The sequence below is a fragment of the Homalodisca vitripennis genome, chromosome 7, assembly GCF_021130785.1.
Source record: "Homalodisca vitripennis isolate AUS2020 chromosome 7, UT_GWSS_2.1, whole genome shotgun sequence".
NCBI classification, from domain to species: domain Eukaryota; kingdom Metazoa; phylum Arthropoda; class Insecta; order Hemiptera; family Cicadellidae; genus Homalodisca; species Homalodisca vitripennis.
Genome location: NC_060213.1, coordinates 28,784,822 through 28,809,142, shown reverse-complemented (window position 1 = coordinate 28,809,142; position 24,321 = coordinate 28,784,822). Strand labels below are relative to the sequence as shown.

Sequence of the window (24,321 nt, the reverse complement as noted above, 5' to 3'; positions counted from 1 at the left end):
GAACAAAATTCACAAATAAGATACTGGCGTGGACTTCATACAATAAAAAAGGAATCATTGTATTACATATACAGCAATCTCATTTCAACCATTTTTAATAATTTTCAGCCATTTAAATGAAATTTTTATGTGATTTGACCAATTTCAAATATATGTTCATGTGATAAAAAAACCAACACTGTGATTACATTACTTGATTTCTTATATTTTTGCTAGATTTAGAATGTACATTCACACATACAGTCAAGTAAAATTACAACTGATAATTTATCATAGTTTTGATAATTTTTTTCGAATTTCGGCCATTATATTAAAATGGTTCGGTAACTGAGCAAATAAACATTCATGTTCAGAAAAGTTTTAAAAATCACTTGATTAACAGTAATAAATGCCTTGTATGTTGACTTTATTTTCATTGTGTACCTTTGTTATCAAACCATCACAGATATATATATACACAAGTCAGCATATCTTTATTCAACATTTGCATTTGATATACTGCAGTAAAGAGGTCATTATCATAAAGTGATAAGAATTTATTTGTAATAAATAAATAAACTTAGAGTAAACCTTGGCTAAAATAAATACACACATGTACAGGATAACAATCTAATCACTACACGTGGAAATGTCTTGGAACGCATTAACATCCACATACAAGGCAATGCGTTTCCTCTATTGAAAGTTAAAGAACGTTACTTTTTTGCATATTCCATGTTTTTATCTTCAAGTGAGAAAGACTAAATGGTTACTTATTGTCCAACTTTTGTGCAGTTTAATGACAGTAGTTGTTGGTAAGTACTAGTAGAAGAATTGTGAATCAACTTTTGAGTACTTCAAGTTCAAAATAGTGACAATTTTGAGCAAGTATTCATTTTTTTACAAAATGTAATTAGTTTTAATTAAAATGAGATTAAGAACAAGAACAAAGGGTAGATAAATGAAAACCGATTTCATATTTTTCATTTCTTGAATACCTCTGAAAATATTTTATAATGGTCCTAATTTACTTTATTGTCCGTACAGATATTTTTAGTTATGTTCTTTTCATTTTTGATGGACACCATGTGACTAACCAAAAAAAAAAGCGAGTGATCTATTTTTTTTTAATTGCAACTACATACTATTTGAAGGACAACCAATAACAATATTTAAAAAAAAAACTTTAAATCTTCTTATGAACTCAAAAACATTAGATCTATTAATTGAATGTGAACAATTTTAAACAGACTTTCTTTATGCTAAAGCAGTGCTGGGGAAGTTACTTAACTGGAATTGAAATATAGGTCATTGAAAGTTGATGAAGTCAATTTAAAGGAAAAGAAATTGGATATTGCTGAGGTACTTTGATATTATTTACTCTAACCAGAGATCGGGGGAACTGTCTGTTTCGCAGAGCGGTTCCAGACGAGACGGTTATGCAGCAAAAACCGTTCTGTTAAAGGATTCCACAGAACTGTCTGAATTCAACAGTTCTCCCCAGTTCAATTCTGATCTTATGTTGCGGTTTTGGTTGTTTGACACAGTTCTAAGTCTATGAGAACGTTAACTACAACTATGGGAACCAGATATGGCAACTAGGTGTTTTTACAAAATTAACTTCTTACCAATGTGTATTAATTAATGTATTTTTTCCAATACTTTATGAAACTTATTTAGGTGAATAAAATCTTTTACTACAATAGTTATTGTTTTCACAGAATTCAGGAACAATGCGTATGAGTTTATGACCAATAAAAATAATGGCACTAGGTCTAATAGTTGAGACTGTTGAGTTGAGAGAGATAGAAGAACTAGTTACTGTACTGTGTAGCGGCAAAACTGTGAATCTTAGTAGTCAAGCCCTAATGGTTACTTACTTGGAACTGTGGAACTACAAAACTGTTAGTTCTTGAGAACGGTTCTGAAACGGAGCAGTTATTGGCACACAACGATTCCAATAGAACGGTTCCGTTCTTTCATACCCATCCCTACCTCTACTTCATATTTGCATTTTATTTTTGATCTGTTTGGTGTAATTTTTTTGTAAATGTACAGCCTACAGTTTGACCCTTAACACACCGCATGTGCCTTTAAATGCAGTACGTACGGTTTCTTGTAACACAGTTTACGCTTTGAAGTAAAGACAAGAGCAAGAAATACATCTGTAGTTCTAGAAACATCCACAAGAGTGCATGGCGATGATTTCTTGAGAATTTTTAGAAGCCACAAACTTCTGATTTAAAGTGAATGAAAGAATATCAATCTGTTTTCAGAATAAAACAAACAAACGACCAGCTCGGCTGGAGTTTCCCTAGGCATTTTACACCTAAAGACAAGTCATCTATTTCAGTCAACTGTTACTAGCAATATTCGTTTCCGGTTGTTTATGAATGTTTCTTCTTGTTGTATGCTACATTGCTTAGTAATTATTTTAGTTTTTAGTTTGCCTTGTGCGTAAATTATTAGATACAGTGGCAAATCCAGATATTCTGTATTTTTATAGATTTGTTAAGGATATAACAAATACATATTTTTTAAGTGAAATACATATTTTTGGTTAGGGTTTCAATCACTTTATTTAAAAACAAAAAGAGACTTGGGAAAATTTAAAAACAAATATTTTGATCTAAACGAGTAACAGCTCATAAAGTAGCTTGGCATTTTAAGAGTTAAAATTGTTTATAAAACGGTTAAAATCAGCTCTAAAAATCCCTTTATAGAAATATTGACTGCATTTCGATACAACAACAACGTCGTTTTTAAGAACCTTCCATTACAACAAATGTTTCCTTGGACCCTTGAGATAAACGCAAGTAGATCTACCTCTTGGTCTGTGGGGACCATCCTCTGCAGCAGTTCCACGTTCTCCAGCGAGACCTGCTTCAAGTCCAGAGCGTTGACGGCAGATATCACTTTGTCCACTGACATCTCTATCTTGCGTCTAGAGATGGCTGTAACACAGTAAAATGGCTGTTTACATGTTCCGACGTGTTGAATTACAAGGGGTAAGTCAATTAGAAACATTACACCTACCATTGAAACATAACCTTAATTGCACCAGGTATACATGAAATCAAATCCAAAACCCATGATTTGTTTCCATCATTTTACAAACAGATATATTACAGTAGCACAATATCTCATCTATATTATATACAGTAGAGCAACAAAAATTCAAACTAATTTGGACTGGGAAGAGGAGTTCGGATTTCCGATTTGTTCAGAATTTCAAACAAAACTTAGAAATTCCTAATTACACTAAGTATGTACACACAAGAAAATAAACATAGCTGTACGAAAACAAACACTAAAACATTTTATTTGAAAAAGTTGCTGATTTTGGGTTGTGAGTTTTGAAACTCGTTTTCTGCCGGCCAAATCCTTCACTCGCTTGAGTAGCAGGAGTCGAGCTTGACTGCATTCGGACTATGATTTGTACCAAGACATCATTGTCTCTAACGGAGTAAACGTTTCAGAATGTGAAGCTACGGTATCGTCAGCTGTGTCTTCTTCAGTATCACTGCTTTCTTGATTTTCCAGTTCTTGTATTGAAGTTACGAAATCGTTGTCCAACGACATAAGGCAACACGCAACTACGACTACACTACTGAAAAAGTGAAGCAACTGAACTGACTAGCGACAGTGACACAATGACGCAGACGGAGTTAAAAATAGACTCATCCTACTGGGGAGTAGATGGTTCAAAACAAACATTCCCAAGGTCATTGTGCTCTTAGTGCCATGCAAAATATAGTTGACATGTTTAAAGCGAGTGTTCGGATTTTTGAAGTTTCGGATTTTTAATAAACTTTTAAATAACCATAACTTTTGTAATAAGTATTTACATTGATAGGTACTCTACAATTGTGTATAGAAATATTCCCTCACACAGTTGCATCACACCTGTACGTGAGAAAATGAGTTACATTAATTCAAATTTCGTAGGGAAATATGTTTCAAAATTTTTTGTAATAAAAAATGTACAAAATCAATTACCAGAACTGGAGAAAAAACTTATAATAAATAAAGATAAAGATCGTCGTAGTGGTCAAGAAGAAAAATACAATATAAAGTTATAAAAGTGCTGCAATAAGTTAACATTCTTATCTGTAGACGTGGGTAACCAAGAGAAGAAGTAAACGGTCGGACCGCCACTCCAGGATAATGCTTGACGCCTCTGCTTTCCTCCAGTCATCCTCCCCCAAATTAACCTTAAGGTGGTCAGCATGTGCACGACCTTGGCCTGTGAGGCATGGCACAGAGAACTGTAAACACAGACTTAGCACTCTCAGTATCTCACCATTCCTTTTCTCTACCCATTGCTAATTACAATGGACACACCAAAGTCTTCAAGTTTGACTATAGCTTTGGCGAAGAACAGTTTCGTCAAAATTAACGTGTAGAAAAGTTTTGCAAAAACGGGATGACAGCTGCACATGTACAACACTCGACATGCAACACCTCCCCATACACCACCTGGCCAAATATGAAGAGAAGCCAAGCTACAGGGGATCCAAGCTTTGGAACCACCTTCCAGCAGCAGTGAACCTGAGACAGCAGCTCGGCAGCTGGCTAAAAGAACACCATTCTACTCCTTTGATGAGCCTTTTTGTTCTTAGTTTATCCTTGACTTGCTACCAATTGATGGCCTGTATGCACGTAGCTGCTTGCCACCTACTCTACAATGACGTGTGAAAATTTACAACCGGTGTTAAGATTCCCTAAAGTGAACGGATGAAAGGCTCTGTTTTGGATGAATATAAGGTTTTAACTCTTTGCTACTTTAATTATTTTGGGGACCTATTTTTTCTACCAGGTAATTTAATTTTCGGATAAAACTACGAATTTCACTTCTCACATGATTAAAAAGAGGTTGATGATGTTAAAGAAAACAGACATTATTTATTTTATTAGTATTTTTTAGTTTTTTAGGAAAAATTTGTTATCGAACCAAAACTCCAAAATAACAATTTTAACACTTTTTTACAATTAAGTAATATTTATAGCAAAATTATTAGAATTTTGATGTTGTGGCGCTGTAGCTTCTATACATTCATTTAAATTACAAAATTTTAGTAATAATTCAAATATTTTGTTTTCATTCTAAAACCAATCAAAATGATAACAGCTAAATAAAACAAATTTAACACTATCTGTTATTATAGTGACTGCAACAATAAGCGAATGGCTCACCAATGTTGCGAAGCCTGGTGTGTTCCAGCAGGGAGACGGTCTCGGGTTTCTTGAACCGTTTGCTGGGCTGCGAGGTGAGACCGTCCACCTCGTGTGTGCCGTTGGTCAACAACAGCCCTCCACTGCCCGGCAACTTGAACATCTCTTCGAACTCGGCAAAGTCGATCACTTTGTACAGCTTGTCGTCGTCCAGTTCATTGAACAGAGTACCGCGCACCTGTACACAAGAGTAAGCCTTTCAAAACGCCATATTGCTTACTTCAACACCAAAATTTGGTCACAATTCTCGATTGTGAATTCAAAACAGATTCCTGTACAGTAATAACTGAGTAGTAGTAAAGAACTTGGACAAGATAGGAAGAGCAGATTTACCTTCCCAAGATTTCCTCTTATTCTTCACAGAGACATTCAAAAGAATACACTCCGTGAAGAAGAAAAGGAATATCCTTTGATATAAATAATGACTAAGAATATTATTTTGTTACCATTAAAGCAAATTTGCCCAGTATGAGCAACCAGCCAAAAAATTCAAACCACCTTTTGCCACGATGAACCATTTTTAGGATAAAAATACATGTATTGTTATAGAGGGCATATTAAACATGTCCTATAGTTGTATAAAAAACTTTCAAGATACACAAAAATTAACAATGAAAAATCCATTTGTATATCTGTTTGTTTACCGCTGAGAATCGGACGTCTGCAAATAAATTTGCGGCAACGTACAAGCATAGATAGACTTAGAAAATAAAAACTGTAAGCAAAGCATTATTTACTACGATAGTTTGTCAATTTGTTTATCTGTCTTCAATTTTTTATTAAAAAAACAACAACAATTCTGAGAACTACACACAACAAGGAGGTGAAACAAAAAACACTTTCTAATAGTGTAATGATATTACACAAAACACATTTTTCAATAATAAAACATCAGAACTGTGACAAACTGTTGAAATGAGAGTGTTTAATAGCAATACATTTTTAATAAATCTTTCTCCATGACATTTTATCAAACATGTTTATTTCTTTAGAAAACTACCCATTTGAGTACTGAAGAACAAAATGTTTACTGGTCTTTGACCTTTTGAGCCCAAAATCAATAGAGTTCTTCTTTGGAGTTTTAGGAATTTACATAAAAACGTGTTATCCAATGTAAATTATTGCTTAAACAACAAAGGCTCTTGTCAAAGTATTTCACTATTTTGACAATGTTGAAACTTCTCACTTAAATGTAAGACCATCTGATGTAAAGACAACACTTAAATAAAAAAAACACCCATTGAAGTATTACCTGGTTGGGTTTGAGTGCGATCCAGTTGAGAGATGGCAACTTGTACTTGGTCTGGACCTTGCGCTTGATGGTCATAGCGCCATCGGGGGCCGGCATCATGCCCACTGGTGGAGGTGGGGCAGGGGGTGTCAGGCTCTTGCTAGCAGGAGGTGGAGGTGGCGGTGGTGGTGAGGCTATTGGCGGAGGTGGTGGTGGTGCGGGCACTGTGTTACTGCTACACGAGCTTGCCGAAGATGTGGAACACGACGACAAGGCACTGCTCACACCTGCACAAATATTCAATTAATAAAAAAAGTATTGTTTGGCAAGATAATGTGGATAACCACAAAGGTTCTGATAAAATGTAGAGCAATTAGTATAGTAAACTTCGGTAAAGTCTAAATTCTCTAGCTCCAGTGTATAGATTGTTTCAAAACAATGTATTCACTTTCAAAAATTGAAACCTTAATCACCTGTAATAAAAACTACAGCTCGTAATTTAAATCATAATTTTATATAACATCACTCATTGTTACCACTTCTCTCAATTAATTAATCATCAATTTGACTACAATTATTTACCTTTTGATCAAAACAGCTAAGTTTCTATGTGTTACTGAACATTTTCAAGATAAACAAGGTTGTTGGCAAACTAAATTTGGAATACTTACCAACATGAGAAAGGATACAAGAATTTTTGAAAAGTTTGCATGGATTAGTGAAGAAGAACCTCTACTGGTACTGAAAAGATTGTTTTGGTGACACATATTCTTAAACGACTCCCAAACAAACTTCAGACAATAATTTAATTTGAGTTATTGCAAAGTATTTAAATAATTTTAAAATCCAAGAAGAGGAAACCATCCGATGACTTTTACACGATTTAAATCTATATCTATATTTTGTGGATGGTTACAATAACATGTAAATGAATTAAATGTTTAGCATTTGGTCCACTTAAGCGACATTTAAGCGTGAATACATGTAAAACATATTTACTGGTCTATTACACGCCTAACTGAACAGCAAATCATAAATTTATCAGGTCCAATAGTAGGATGAGGTGTATATTTTTAAGAGCAAAATTTTGACCAGTTTGACAGAATAGCTTATTTATAAATTATCATACAAATAACATTATTAGTACAAAATTATTCACACATTTACACTAACCGTTTTGAACATTAATAACCTTAAAGTTTAAAATAACGTGTTTATAATGTATCTAAATGTCTATACATTTTTTTGACAATATATTATAACTGAAATCTACTGATTCCTTTAACATTAAAAATAAATTGTGAATTTCAACCTCACAATTTGTTCTGTTATGTGGTGTAACGTATGTTAGACTGGTTAACTCCCCTACTTTGGCTTCCAGCAGGGTCTGCGCACCAAAGTCTGTCTATTGCTGTACCTTCATTGTTCTGCAAAGTCACACATACCATATGTGGACTCGGTGCAATAAAGGATAGGACTTCAGAATGTTAGAATAAAATTTAACGATTTATGGAGTATGCCCATTTTTAGTTACTGGTGACACAACAAATCCAATAAATTGTGATAAAACTTCAGGTTGGATTGCAGGAGAATAAAGAAGGAGGACCTTATTGGGTGGACATTATGAAGGATGAAGGGAATAGACGGTGTATTCGTTTCTGATCCTATTATTGTCAAAAATGTTGTATGGATGATGATTTCTGATGAATGATTACCGGAATCTGGAGAAGTCCTGGAGATTAGTTCTTGTATCTTCTCCTCCAGCATGGACTGCCGACTCTTGCTCTCCAGCTGCTGGGAGTTGACCACCCTCCGGAGTGTCTGGACCTCTTCTTCAACCCTCCGTCGACCCTCGACCACCTCTTCCAACTCAGTACGAGCCTCCCCCAGCGCTGCCTCCAGGGTTGCCAACTGTGCCAGGCTCTCTCGCTCAAGCTCTGACAGTCGGTCGTGGGCCTACACAACATCCACTTGTCAGCTGACCATTCCATTTGATCATTTTTCAGATGAACAGAAATTGATGACAAGTATAAATCTCAAGTATCCTGAACATCTGCAGCAAAACTGCTGCCAATCGCTGATGTACAAGGGCTTTTTGACTCTGTAATCCAAAACACGAAATCAGTATCGCTCAAATTAAAGTTTTTCAATGAAAATTCATCGAGAAACGTCACCCTTTAAAGAAAATGTTTATTAATCATGTAAAATTAAATAAAAAATTAAAAGTTGATTGGTTCAAAATTATTCTCAAGGCATAACTGATAAGGTTATATTTGAACAAGTAAAACACAGAACCTTTGTAAAACCAGTCCTCATGACACCTAAGTGGTCTCAATACATTCAGCTCCTAATAATTTGAAATCCACGAATAAATCTACTAGTGCAACTATCCATCATAATAATTTATTTATATTCTAAAAAACTGACCATTTTGAGTTGTAATTATGATGATTAGTATGTACTTAATAACACTCCAAATAATAATTATTATTTTGGAATAGTAATGTCCAAGTTAAAATAAAAAAATCACAGAAATTTAGAAACTGAACATAATTTTTAAAATATTTTGGGTTTTTGACAGTGTACAGTAATAATTTTAAAAGAGGCTTTAATACTTACATATTGAGAAATTTAGAAAATATTTAAAACAAAAATATAGTTATTATCTTTGTAGAGAATTAAGTGAAAAAAATTTCCAATAATTTGCATTTAGACCTTTGTTACCAATAATGTAAAAGAATACACATCCTATATTAACCCTTAGACCCCTGAATATAAATTTCTTTATTTGCCCCTAGCGTACAATTAACTATACAAATATTAATCTTAATTTTCTTTGTTCTATTAAAATTAAAATTTGAGAAGTTACTATAGGACGTAAAAACCAGTTTTTTTTCAAGACTTTTATATTTATCAAATAAATATGTATAAGGAAATAAAAAATGTTATTTGCCAATTCACTAAAAACAGAAAAAAACACAATTTTAAAGAAACAACTAGAAGAAAATTGCACTGTCATCCTCCCCAAAATTACGTTTGGTTGCCAATGACAGCCAGTTTTGGATCGATAACAAAACGACCAAGAACAACGAATAGAGCGCAACTGTTGTCTGACATTCAGTTAACATTCTAACACAATTTATCATCACTTTAAGAAATACAGCTCCCGATGAGGGGCAAAAACTTTGATTGCAACATTTCTCATCGTACATGGGTAGAGTTGAAATTGGCCCATTTACACTTTTTTTTGAGGTCTCCGTAAAAGTGTTGTGGCGGAGCCACGGTAAGTCCAAAAGGGACAAGGTACAAATGACGTCACGACTGACGTAGGAAGGGCGGGGGGTTTAGCGATAAAGTGAGGAGTCGGGGACAAGCTCTGGAGGCGTGTAGTACCTTAGTTTAAGATTGTAGTAACTTATTAATACCATGTTCTAATTCACTTTAATTAGGGGTAGAGTCCCGGGGGTGAGGTGTTAGGAGGGAAAAATTAGTTTTTAACAATGTAGTTGACAATTATTCAGTTCAAAATTAGCAGGCCATGTGGAATCGGCAGGAGTCAGCCAGCACTAAATTTGTTACACGATGATTATTATTCTCAATTATTCGTAGGTTCTCATTAAAGCTGGGTGTGATTTTAATTAGTAATTTAGTTTAGGGAAACAGCTCTGGAGTAGAATTAACTATTTTTCGAACTAATAAATAAGTATTTGGCCAGCATTAAGTCTTCCAGTCCTGAAGGGACACGCTGTCGAGGCGAATTGTTATATAAAATTACATATCGGCATTACTATCTGTAACCGCAGGTTACAGTGTCTCGAGGCACTTAATAACTGAAAGAGTTTATTTTTTAATCAAGATAACATAAATACACTTTGTAAGTGGCTTTAGCTTCAGTTGTTGATTTTTCTCATTTGATGGGTTATAAGGTAGGGATTACTATTTCACAACTTTTAATTAATCTCTACTCTCTCAACATTTTTTTTAATGAAAGGCAAAAAAAGAAATATTTAAAAACTTTATGTCATCTAATGGACATTCCCCTAAAGATTATTAGAAATTAAAACGGGGAAACAAATTTATAAATATACAAATCTATATTTTGAAAATTATTAATTACTATCTCTTCTGCTGAGGTTAAGATCAGTGTTATTGCTTGAAGGTAGGTCCAAGTCTACAACAGTAGAAGGTTTTAAGTAAGATCCATGCCTAACTGATACTCACATGACTGATTTCGTCCTCCAGTTCGGCCACTTTCTCCAGTGCTGCCGTTTTCGTCTCGCTGTCCTCCATCAGTGCCGCCACATCGAACACGTTGTCCAGATACGCTGATATCTGCACCTGTATATAACAAAGCACTGTGTATACTACAACTGTACCACTACTTCACATAGAAATGAGGTCTCTGATAACCAAATCTTCTTTCAAAAAGTATTTAATTTCAAGATTTCTTGTTTTGTATTACCGAAAGTGTTTTGATCATCTGTGGTGAGTTGTGATGTGCAACGTTTCTAAAACAAAATTGCTTTATATTGTTAGGATTTAGGAAATGATAAATTTCATATTAGAGAAAGAGTTAACGCCCACTTTAAAGTATTTAAACTCAACAAACTATACGCTTAAAAGGTAGCTGTTTTAAAATTAAAGATCCATTAGTAAAATTTATAATTCGTAGTTGATGTTATAAATTTTATATAAACACAATTGTAGATTTGAAAGTTTGTAATTCGTATTAAAAATTCAAGTGATTTATTTGGTCTAAGTAGCCATTAAGGGAACTCTCCGTTTCTCTTAACTATATGCGATTAGATGGCCAGTACTGCCAGTTACCGCCATTTATATACCATTGGTAGTATATACCATTAAGGACATTTTTTGTTTGAAATGTCTTCTCAGAACAATTCAACATGGGATGGATTGTCGTTTCCCACCCTCAATATTCACCAGACAGAGCCCTCAGAAACATTTATGTTTTCAAGAATGAAGTAAAATCTAAAAAAAGAAGAGCTTTTACGATGTGGAAGTGTTAAAAATAGTTTCCATTATTTGCTTCTAAAAATAGCAAAGGGCATTGGATGATGTAAAAGTTAAAGAGTTCCAGAGATACTTCAAACAGTGGGGAAAAAGACTTGAAAAGTGCATTAAAAAAAAAATTTTTTAATGTCCATTTTTTGGGATCCCTTGTACATTTAAATTTTGTTGATTTGAATTTTATGACAAAGTTGATAATGATTCAGTACTTTAACATGTTGACTCAGGCAGACGTCACAGTGAACGTGCTGTGATGTTTGACAACGTAAGATCACCTAGAGCCATGGTGTAGGTAGGTATTAAACTAATAAATCTAATTTTAGCCAATACGGTTCAGGTTGGATAAAAAAGAGAGGGCAAGAAAAGCAGAAAAGATCAAATGATGAAGTGATGTGTTAAAAAATCACCAAGGACCAAAATCATGCAGCAAAACAAGATAAAGATGCTTGTCTTTTAATACCAAGCAGAAACTGTTAATCGAAATATATGACGAGGAAATCTTGACAATGCTAAAAATCCTAATGAAGAAGAAAATGGCTGAGTTTATAATGGCATTTTCATCAAGATCCAGAAATACTCAACAAACTGATCCATTGTATTTTCTGCATTCGTTAATTGTTTTAAATCCAACGGATTGTTTAAAGCAGTTGTATAGCCAAAGCCATTACTGTACCATACTTCAAAAGCAGGGAATCCTTTAAAAGTATAGACAGCAAAATTTCTCATTATCATTTTAGAAATGGTTGTAACAAAGAAACGGGTCTAAAGTTTTAGATAACATTCTTGCTTTTTTTGGTCCGTTGTGCAGGGTTCAAAAACATATAGTTTTAAATTGACAAAGGCAATAGGTAGATAGGAGCTACTGGAGCCCTGATAAAGCTAGTTAAAAGTTAGCTGTTACCACTAGAAGAGAGATGGGATTGTATCAAATAATGATCCAGCCTGTTCTACTGTATGGATCAGAATTTTGGGCTTTTACTAGGAAATCCCAGAGAATCTAATGGTTTTCAAAAACAAAGTATTAAGAAGAATTATGGCCCTATCCAAGAGGAAGGAGAATGAAAAATGAGGAAATATAAAGAACTTTAGAGACTTGTACTAGGAACCGGAACTCTTTATAAGAAGCAGAACATTACAATGGCTTGGCCATGTTAACAGAAAGGAGGAGGAATCGATCACTCGAAGAGTGTGGTAAGGAAAACCAGAGGGAACAAGACCAAGAATGAGATCAGATAAGAGCAGACCTGAACAAGATGGGTAAAGATCTTGGAATAAACGAAGATAGGAAAGCGTGGAGGCACATTGTTGGCCAAGGTCCGATTGGGTTTCGATTAATCACAGGAGTAAGAATAATGTCAACAGGGTGAGTTGCTTGAGCATAATTCCAGGATAAATATCTACCTGAAGATCCTCGCTCTCCGTGTGCCTCAGTTTCTCCAGGTAGTCGTCCAGCCCGAGCTTGGTGAATTCGTATTGCAGGTGGACCCTGTAGTTCATGTCTTCCACTGAGTGTACAATGATGTTGACAAACTGCATACAAGCAACCTGCGCAGCACACCACACAATCATCATTAAAACATGGTTACAACATTTTATCAAGAAATAAAGTTCTTTATATAAGGTAATTTAACGTTTTTGAAAACTCTTCATAAACTAACTGACATACTTAAAATGTATTTTATATAAAATTATAAACGACAGTGTACAACTTTTTTAATGAAAAAAACTACGATAATTTTCAAAAGATCAAGACAACTTGATTTATATTCCGACATCCAAATTATGTTTTTAAAACTGAAAAAGCAATTGGCCCAGATTTTTAAGTATAATGAATAAACGCAATATATCATAATACAAAATTTTCACAAAACAAATGCAAACAGTTTAATTACAGTGGATTTAATAGAACTATAAAACCTCTCGTCTCTGAAAATTACCTCAAAAAATCATACAATTTTCATTACACTTTGAAACATGAACCGAAGTTTTTGGATACCTAACAACCGAATTCTAACATGCATGAAGAACCTATCCCACCCCATTTAGGTTAAATACATAAATTATGTACTTTTAAATGTGTTGATACGTTTATATGACACTATTCTTGTATGTATGTACAGACTGAATAAAGAAATTTGATTCATATTCCCATAACTTTCACAAAAAACTAATTTTAATGGAAGAGAAACTGTACAGAACAGTGGACGATAAAGCCAGAAAATTTGAAGCTATTTAATTTCAATCTGTCTACAACTTAATACACATTAAATTCACATGTTATTGAAATTCACAATTGTATGTTTTTGGCTTCACATGAAATAAACCATATTGATTGATATAGGATATTTTAATTAATCCACATCATTAATACACGAGACAATTATGCATATTTTAACTATTACTTCTAGAAACTCAAACAGATCGCTGATATCTAATCTAGTCTCAGATAGTATACAGGGATTGATTTATGGTAATGAAAATGATTTTGGATATTTGAACTGATTCAAGCCAGCAAACAGATTACTCATGTTGATCTCTGATCAATTTAGGATGTCAAACTGAACTCGCAACCTGAATACCAACTTTAGATACCCACATTCTTAGTTGTAAAAACTGATCCCTTGTGACCCATAGTATTTCTGCAACACATTCAAAATATTGGGTGCATATACTAAAATTGCCAAAATAAACTACAGCAAACTTTGTAAAGTCAAATTTTATGAATATAGTGATACAGTAACTTTTTGTACCGTTTTCAGAGGTTTTAACCCTTACCACACGTATTACAGGAAATGTGCGGTGAAAATGACTCTTCATGCGTTTTACGGTAAATCTCGCAATTAAAGTTTTAATTTTTTTTGTCGTGAACTATAGTTTGTAAAACTGCCGATAGAATAGGGTAGAATGTTGTCTGAACCTCAGACAACGACTGCACTCCATTCATTGTTCTTGGCCACCCGTTACCGATCCGAAACTGGTTGTCATAGCAACTGAATGCCATTCTGACCTGCAGACTGGCGCGTCTTACGGGATTTCCCGCGTGGGGAGGGCAACAGTGCTGTTCACGAGACCTGCGCGTTAGCTTGTTCCTGTGTTGAGTTGTGTGTTTTACGTTATTTCTAAACATTTTTTACAGTTACATTATTTGAAAAATTCTAACCAATTTCACTTCATGCTTCGAAGTGTTTCATTCACACAACAATTTTTGAAATCGGCAAATTCCATGTTTTGCTATTTTATTATACATTTTAATATGTAAAAAACACAACAGTTTAAAAAATTCAGTTTTTATGTTTTTTTCCTACAATAACTTCAGAAATATTAAATCAAATAGAACTTTAAACAAATTAAAAATTTATTTTTTATACTAATAGCACGCTAGGGGAAAATATAGGAATTTGTATTCAGCGCTCCAAGGGTTGAAATGATTTTGTCTGGAATTACTCATTATTATTGAAATTTCTCGTCCCACATCAACCCCCGCTTCGTCTAACTACAAAGAGCTATCACTTGTACTTACCATGAACTCTATATGGAAGACCTCGTAGTTGATGAAGTACTCCATGAGAGTCTGGAAACGCCTCTTCTCGTGACACACCTCCTTGAAATTGTCAAAGGCGGAGAGAATGATCTCGTGGCCACCCTTGACCAGGCAAATGGCTGCCAGCAACTCCAGGACCAGGGCTTTCGTCCTGGACACCAAAGGAATTCAGTCATTGAAACACTTGGACCTTCATCGAATTATCAATCTCAGTGGGCACTGTGGTTCAATTTGTCCTCTCAACAAGTAAATGTTCTCAATTATTCATTCCTGGGTTACATCTCGGTTATAGAACAGGTCAGTTATAACAGTTTCTACCAATATCTATCTATTTAAAGATTTCATGGCTTGCACTTTTAACTAATTCAGCTCCAGATGACTATAGAAAGAGAAGAATCACATTTACTGCACTGCAAATTATCGCATAGGATCCAGAAGGTTAATTATAGTATTCATGTTTCTATCTGAAGAAAGATGGCACGTTCTAGAACAATATTTCAGGCCTTTTCCCAATTGACAACAACATTAATTGAGACAATGTACGAGGAAAGTGAGATAGGGAAGAAATGTCTGCACAAATTAATTTCTATACAATTTTGAAAATAAATTAAATTTGGTAATCATTTATTAATTTTACAACACACACTGTTCAGTGTATAGCTTGTAATTTATATGCGGCAAACTCATCATGAGAACTACAATATAAAATGTACATTATAATAATTTACCTTTTTTTAAGACAAGTAACACAAACTCATATTTTAACCTTTAAAATAGAGAAAATTATAGAAACTAATTTTGAAATTCAGTTTCATGAAAAACCACAAAACTTATTATGAGAAAGAATAAAGTTAAATCATCAGAATATGGATATTTGTAACAATTTAGTTGAAATAATCAGCATTTTGTGTATTAATTTATAGTACATATACATAAACACATTATATGACAATATATAATATACTGGGTGTCTTAAGAAGTCCCTCCCCCCTTATTAACTTTCTTATGAATAGAGATGGTGTGATTAACTTTGGGGCATTTTTATATAACCTGTTGAGGAGTTTTTTGATGAATAAATATTTTTTACCCCCCCCCCCCCCTCCACAAAATGGGGTATTTCGGGGTATGTCAAAATGTTTAAATAGGACCCCCTAGCAAGTGACACCTCATTTTAAAGGTATGATAAAAAGAAAAATAATTACACAAACAAGAAGTCTCTAATGTTATTCTACCAAATTTGGTGACCATTTGAAGTTTTAAGTGTTTTATAAAATCCCCACAATTTATGTTAAATTTAAAGTTATTGTAAGGCAGATAAAACTTTCAGTCATTAGCTATTATGAGAACTTACGACAACAAATCATAAAACAAGTTATTACAAGAATCAACAAATAAGATTAACATAACATTTATTAGGTTTTGTTTTGTCTGACTGATACCCATATGGAAGTCCATATCAATAACTTGTTTTGCCATGTCATCTCTTATTGGTTACAAGTTAATATGTGAAACACATAAAGTCACTTGCTAGGGGGTCCTATTTAAAAATTTTGACTTCCAAAATACCTCATTTTGGGGAGGAGTAAATAATTTTCATTCATCAAAAAACTTCTTGGATGGCAATATAAACACCCCCAAACATTAATCACTCTATCTATTTCAATGAAAAACATGCGCATTTTAAATTTCTCCCCTAGTTTAAATTATGGAAACACAGTTTAAAAAATTAAGGCAGAATAAAATTTGTCCCATTTTCAGTCTAAAATTGTTGCGTTGGATCCCGTCCCAACATAAAAAAAAACCACCCACCATCCTAAATGCACTTTTTTCTCGTATCGCAGATCTAAGTTTATATAGTAAATATTAGAAAAGACAAACACTTACCTTAAACTTTTATGTATGAGACTGAGAGCTATACTGTTGATAGCTTCTGTGTGCTGTATAACCATGTTGAATCCGTACTGAAAAAGCACACACATTTTTTTTAACATGGTTGTGAACGAATTGCTTTCTTTAGTCAGTATTAAAAAGAGTTATTAAGTTACACTTGCTGCTCTATTTAATTTTACTGCTGCAATTAACAATAAACATTATATTGAGCAGGAAATTAGACTGCGGTGTCACTGACAAAAAATTTTACCAAGTGTCCCAAAACTCCCACATCAATCTCCACATATATATATCTCAACCAATAATATAGGGGATCATCATTATAAAACTAAAAGTCATGGTTTGTGGGGTATATGAGAACTTCAACCCTAATCCTAAATTGAGGATTAGGGGTTAAGTTAAAATTGTTTTTGAATGTAAAACCCCATCGAGTGACATCTCAAGACCCTTGTAAAAGAAGAACAATGCTGCAAACCAGAGGTCTTTATTTCAATCCAGTACAAAAAGTGACTGGCTGTCAAAGTTTTACTTAAAAATTATGCTAAAAATGAATACTTTTATTTCAATAACTGTGAACTGCATTAATTCTATTTTTAACTATTTCATATCTTCCATTGGATACTGAGTGAAGCAAAAACCGATGTTATCACTCAGATCTGGGCAACCCAATGGTAAATAAGTGAAAAGATCCTTCAGAAGGGTGCATTTCTGACATGTTCATTTCTTCCATTGGATACAGAACGCAGCAAAAACCAGCTTCTTGACATAAGAAGAGAAACTAGTAAGCTTACAAGGATGCTGCTGCTCAGTTTTTAGATATCAATACCAACTGGTCGCAGGTGGTCTGCCTAATCTTTAAATTTCAATTATCCCAAAATAGGGTTGTCCCATCTACTTCAGATAATTGCGTACCTAGTGTAACAACAAAACTGATGTTCTTATCCTAGATTCTCCCATTTCATTTTGGGATCCACTATCCAGTACCTTGTTGTTCATGATGGCCCGGAGGCACATGATGCAGACGTGGATGTCGTCCTTGGGGTCGCCCATTCGGAGTTTGGCAGCGTGACGGGAACGCTTCCGGACATCTGGGCTATCCAGGGTCTCCAGGGGTGGTCGACAGTGACTGCCTGAGTGTAGGGTGGCCGATAGGATAGAGCATACTCCAGGCGTGCCTGTGACAGTGCACAGTGACAACGATGGAATACAACAGGCAGAAGGAGAGAGAGAGAGAGAGTGATGAAGGAGCAATGTTAAATAGTTAAATGATAAAAGAGAGCAATGCAGAATTATTAGCTAGTTGACAAGTTTCAACTTGCTGGGCCATCTTATCTTGTGTTATGTTATCTTATCTTATATCTATCTTATCTTCTTCAGTTTTTCTAATTCATGTAATACTTATCTACTCAGTTTGTCCCATAACAATAAAAATACTTAAATTATGTACAAAATATATGATATAGATATTAAAATAAGTACGTCTGTCAATACAAACAATTTCAACATTACACAACAAATGTTACCTAATCAACTGCTGTACAGTAGTTGACATAAAGTGACAGCTGATTTAGTTCGTTTAGGGGCTTTTACAGAGTTGTAGTGATTAAATTAATGAGACTATGTGTTACTTTAATGAAAAGATGGATTTATGTGGGCATTAATCACAAACAGTGTCTGTAGTTTTTGTTATCTTTGTTTACACTAGATCTATATTCAACATTATCAGATTATGTACAAAATGTACAAATCATGTAAAGATTTAAATATAGGAAACTAGTTACATTTGTAGTACTACATAGATGATGGGATTTGTAAATAATACAGAGAGTAAACATAAAGTAATACACCCCTCTCAGTGTTTTAATACTAGAAATAAAATGAAAAGCTGGTGTTCATTATAGGCCTACTACTTAAAATTTATTTTTAGGATTTTTTTATTCTGTTCCTTTCCACAAAATGAAGGGATAAAGCTCAGCCTAACATTTCAAAAGTGTCACCCCTATATTGTAATCCTCCAAATTAAAGAACACAAATTTAACAAAAACTAATCATGAATAATTTTAGATTTTTTAACACATTCACGTATTTTTATTTTTTAAACTATTTTTATTCTCATAAATCTAACTATTAAAATAAATAAGAAATAGGTTTGTTTAATTTACTAAACTCAATTTCTTTTAATCAGTCTCAAATTTTTTCAGGCAATCTTGAATAAAAAAATAATTGATCTCTCCTATTAACATGTTTACGACGATGGCTAATTCCCAGTCTTTTTCACATACCGTTGAATTTTTGAATAATAATAGCAAAACACTGGAATAGATTTGTTATGTTAGACGTATCATATAACAAGAAAAATATTTGCAATTTGGCACACAAAATACTTCTAACATTTTTTTCAACATTTCTCCATTTACCCAAGGGGTACCTAAAAATAAGGAATCATGAGCCTGACAGGGTATTTGATGGTCTGAGGTATTTTATTAAGCGTGGGCTCATAATTAACAAACCACCAAGACAACCAAACAATAAAAACGCAATAAGGAAATGCATAGCAATATGTATTTCATCGGGCACGCACAATCTTTCACAACCGCCGTTTTACACCTGATCGGGCTTTTGTAAAGCGTATCGTATCATCTCAGATTTCAAATCAAATGTAGACAAATTCTGCTAAAGAAACCACTCTTGAAAACTGAAAAATAGGAAATTTGAACACACCTGAGGTGGAAGTGTTGACTCGCTCCTCAGACGGTGATCGTGACTCGCTCAGACGCTGCTCGTGTCTCAACATGACCAATCGGAAACTCAGGTAATCCACCAGGGAGTCCAGCCCCAGGTTCTGCTCGTTCAGGAATTCTCGCACCCATCTGAAAGCATCACAACATATACCATTGGTCCAAGTTTTTGTTTTCCAATTACTAATTACACCTCTCATAGACATTCAGAAAAGCATCTTCAAACTTTAAAAAATAATTAAACGAGTTACAATTTGAAAAAAAATACTTTCAAGGCAGCAATGCCTTATCTAGCTTATTATTAATGATTTATAACTCCTAAACCTTTCAAGTTAAAGCACTGAAACTTTTGTGTTGCATTATTAAATGCTTACTTATGAATACAAAAAATTTACAGAATAAAAATATAGAATATAAATAGCTGTAAGCATTATGTAAATTTACTATGGATCCAATTTTTACCCGAATATAGTAATATTTACGTTAAAGCTATGTATTATTTCAATTTCCTCAAAGAATAAAAAAATTATCACTCACTTTAAATTGTTAAAAACTGGTTTTTAAGTTATTTTTAAATATATATATAATAGTATACATACAGGATCATTCTAAATTGGCCATAAAACTTTTGAAAAATATTTTAATCTCTAATTTTTAGTCCCATTCCAATAATTAAAATGTTGATCTGGGCATGAAATTTAGACAATTTAGTAATTCTTGAAAAATGTGTATACATATATTGTGAGTGTTAGTGAAATTAAACAATAACTTTGTTTAACATGACACAATTTAGGTAATTACCATGAAAAACTTTTTGTTTCTCAATGATAAGTCTTTCAAAAATGTTCTAGTTTTAATGGTAACAGAAAAAAACTGTAAAATACAAAAACAGAAACAGACAGACTGACAGAAAAATAAGCATTTCGGATCATTCATATTTATGTGAACTTTAATCTTCATTTCTATGTGCTTATCTATTTCCGAGTTTGGTAGCCTATTTTAGAATCACATTATATATAAATTATTGCAATGTAACTGTACAGAGTAATGGAGGAGTATGATGGTCTGCTTTCAAGTGACAAGTTGAAGTAGAAATATTTGCTCCAACCTGCATGTATAATGGCCAATTTATATGTGAAAGGATAATCTCGCTTTGTAGTAGACACCCTTTACTTGCCACAAAGGATATTTTTGCAAGCAAAAGATAAAATTTAAACATGAAAATCAGCTTATTATACCTTCCTGGCATTATTTGTAAGCCTGTGCTTCACTTTTATGTCATGAGTAAAATTTTCTAAAATCCAACACACGTACTACAAATACTCCAAGGATAATAGACCTCCTGTATGTACGTCTGTCTCCACACACATTATATCTGGAACAAACAAACCTCTGGACTTGAAATGTTGAATGAAGTTGTATTTCTATACAAACAAAATTGAGTTAGATGATGGTGCATTTCACTCCATGGAATTTAGCTGAGCAGTGGCTACGTTTTCACATTGATCTTATGGTATGGTCTTTGGTCTTATGGGTAACCATAATGGCAACAAGAAAATCGCAGAATAAATAAATTTGTAAACAAACTGATAATACATCATATGGTATGTTAACATGTAACATTAGCATATATATTACAAACTTGTCATTTTGCATGCAACTCCAATGTAACCAGGCATTCAGTTCACTGATGATGATTGGAAAAAGTAACAGTACCCTCAGGATTCAGTAGTGAACTGAATCCCTTTGACCCATTCCAATCACTTCTTAGCCATTGCTGATGTTATTTTTTGTTTTTTTGTAGGCCTGCATGCGCGAAGACATTGTTCATTCAAGGTTCTTCTGATGGTCCTGGGCGAAACATTTGTGCCATCATCTCTTAACTGGTCACTAAGAACCTTGCTGGTCATTCATTTTTCTATTGACTAGTGTCATGTTTTTCAACTTTCTGGCCATCCTTGGACTTAACGCTTTCTTCCGGCCACATTTTCCGATACAGCTGGATTTATAAATACCATTGATATCAAGTGTTTTCTTGATCCTACTAACTGACTTCTGCTAAATATTTAGTCAGTGTGCTATTTCAGTTTGTGTGTAATGTTGTTCTTCCAAAAGAACCTTGGCCACAGCACATTTCCTTGGTGAAAGGTCCGCCTTTTTACCCATTTCCTGATAATTTTATAAATAGCTAATAAGGAAGTAAAAAAGTGGTTTCATACACTCACAAATGACCTTAAACTTACTTTAATAATAACGGAATACACTATTAGAAAGATCTACTGAACCTAAAACATGTTAACCACATGAAAAATTAACTGTAACCTGATTTTGGTTATGCAGCTGGTAGATTTGTAAAGGCAGATGATAAAAAAATAGGCAGTGTTGCCACCCGCCAACATAAAATTATCAAATTTTCTCCTCATACTATTCTATAGTAACACACGAATGAGGGTATATACTTTAACATATACCAACATGAAATTAAAAATTTATTTAGTAAAAATTGAGAAGAAAAAGCAAAATATATACTTTAGTCTAATAATTTGGTCAGCACTGTATGAGAATGAGTTGAAAATAAGTATTAAATAATAATTTCATGTTAAATTGCGAAACCAATTTGTGTTCGAAATATTGAAATAGTTAGATTTAAGTATGACTAATGTTCTAACATTGAAATTATTTGAAATTTATGTTTTATTACAGCTTTAACTTATTTTATTAATAATTTGTTAAGCATTACAATTTTATAGCCTGTGTGATATTTTTAATTTTCTTTGAAAATACGTACTGTTGGATTATGTATTATAGGAAAATGGTCTTGATGATATGATTCAAAGAGAACTCCCTCACAAGTTCTTATATACACTGTGTAGAGAACTTGTATCCAGTATTATGGTTAATACTGGTGTTACGGACACCCAGAACATGGTGGGACAAACGCAGGCAGACAATATCACAATCGGGAACAGAACAAGAGCTATTGTATGACGGATGATTAGTCCTCTCCGCCTCGTCTGCTCTTTGTGTAATCAGCCAGCAGATCCAGAGAGGGCTTAAATTCTGCTGTACAAAATCTCCTATTGTACAGTACATAAGTCTATCTCGTTTCACTCTCGAAATGTTCTGCGGATAGAGAGGAGACAGATAATCATACTTTTTTACATTCCCGGTAGAAAAGAAAAATTGTGTCAGCCTACTGAGCGATATAGGCTTCAATGACGCTAAGCCAAATTCTACGATTGGACAGTACCACCACATAACTCATTCCTTTTTGGATGTAAATGTTCCATGCAAATTTAAAATCTACAGATGAGATATCTTCCCATACGATACATTCTAATTTTTGAAGTTACGTATTATAACAGAATGTCTAATTAATACGACTTCTGGTGAGCTAGGAGGGTATTACAACGCAAGGGTGCGGTGAACTCAATTTTGCCACCAACTTTTAACACTGCCTATCCATTCTATTATATTTTCTTTTTGCTCTATGAATAAACAACTAATGTTTAAATCTCATATGATAGAACTAAGGTTGTTTACAAATTTAATTATTGTGATATTTGCTCATTGCGATTGATCATGGTTACCGTAAGACCAAAGTAAAAATATTTGCTAAACAGTCAGCCAAATCTGATGGAGTGACATGCACCATCATCTAACTAGGTGTTCCTCATATAATGACATGCACCATCATCTAACTCGGTATTCCTCATATAATGACATGCACCATCATCTAACTCTGTGTTCCTCATATAATGACATGCATCATCATCTAACTCTGTGTTCCTCATATAATGACATGCACCATCATCTAACTCGGTGTTCCTCATATAATGACATGCACCATCATCTAACTCGGTGTTCCTCACATAATGACATGCACCATCATCTAACTCGGTGTTCCTCATATAATGACATGCACCATCATCTAACTCGGTGTTCCTCATATAATGACATGCACCATCATCTAACTCGGTGTTCCTCATATAATGAATGAATCTTCGTGCAAAATTTCAAGTCTATAGGTTAGTTTGTTTTCGAGACAGACAGACAAACAATTGAAATTGTTCTAGCCCCACGAGTGATAGGCTTCGCAAATGCTCAACAATGACAATTGAGAAAAAATCAATTATAATGTAACTGCCTGAAACCACATGATTGGGATAGTCAGCACATGTAATTTGCCTAACAAGCCGATATGCTTTTAGTTCCATGATGTCATCGTTGATAAGGCACAGAACACATCTGAGATGCTACAGTCCGTGTCTCAAGTGTAAACTGTAGTCTCAGTGCAAAACCAAGCAATTGAGATAAGCGAGAACATTGGTGTTGTCTAAACTGCCCATAACTTGCCAATAACCGAGCGATTCATTACATCTGCTGCCAATGTCTCAGTAACGACATGATCGATGTAACGTGTATCGATTGTAATTCTAAAAAGCGTTAAATAGTCATACAGGATGCAAACAATGAAGTAACACTTATTACAGGATACAGAAAATAACTTACACAAGAAATACACCTGTAATTATTTCATGTAAAAACTAAAAACTTTAATTCTACGCTCAAATCATTACAAATTAATTCTAACAAAGCTACACAAAAATCGTAACTACTAAAAATAAAATGAGTAGGTTGTGAAAAACAAATTGGCTACAGAGGGACTATCAAAATCA

The 24,321-nt window shown here is 33.9% G+C and overlaps 1 protein-coding gene and 1 long non-coding RNA gene across 3 annotated transcripts in view; one reads left to right on the top strand and one right to left on the bottom strand.

Moving 5' to 3' along the window:
* LOC124365778 (formin-like protein) overlaps positions 1–24,321 on the bottom strand; it is a 164,043-nt gene that overhangs the window by 4,630 nt on the left and 135,092 nt on the right. For both annotated transcript variants that reach the window (XM_046821789.1, XM_046821790.1), the window contains exons 5-14: positions 19,626–19,774; positions 17,889–18,079; positions 16,899–16,975; positions 14,994–15,165; positions 12,875–13,018; positions 10,667–10,783; positions 8,161–8,401; positions 6,467–6,732; positions 5,176–5,392; positions 2,806–2,933 (exon numbers count right to left, since the gene is read on the bottom strand). In XM_046821789.1, coding sequence (XP_046677745.1) covers positions 2,806–2,933; positions 5,176–5,392; positions 6,467–6,732; positions 8,161–8,401; positions 10,667–10,783; positions 12,875–13,018; positions 14,994–15,165; positions 16,899–16,975; positions 17,889–18,079; positions 19,626–19,774 — 1,702 coding nt within the window. The remainder of the gene's footprint in view (positions 1–2,805; positions 2,934–5,175; positions 5,393–6,466; positions 6,733–8,160; positions 8,402–10,666; positions 10,784–12,874; positions 13,019–14,993; positions 15,166–16,898; positions 16,976–17,888; positions 18,080–19,625; positions 19,775–24,321) is intronic.
* LOC124365779 lies at positions 506–5,276 on the top strand. Its single transcript, XR_006922744.1, has 3 exons — positions 506–794; positions 2,747–2,987; positions 5,148–5,276. It is a non-coding gene; the product is annotated as an uncharacterized LOC124365779 (long non-coding RNA).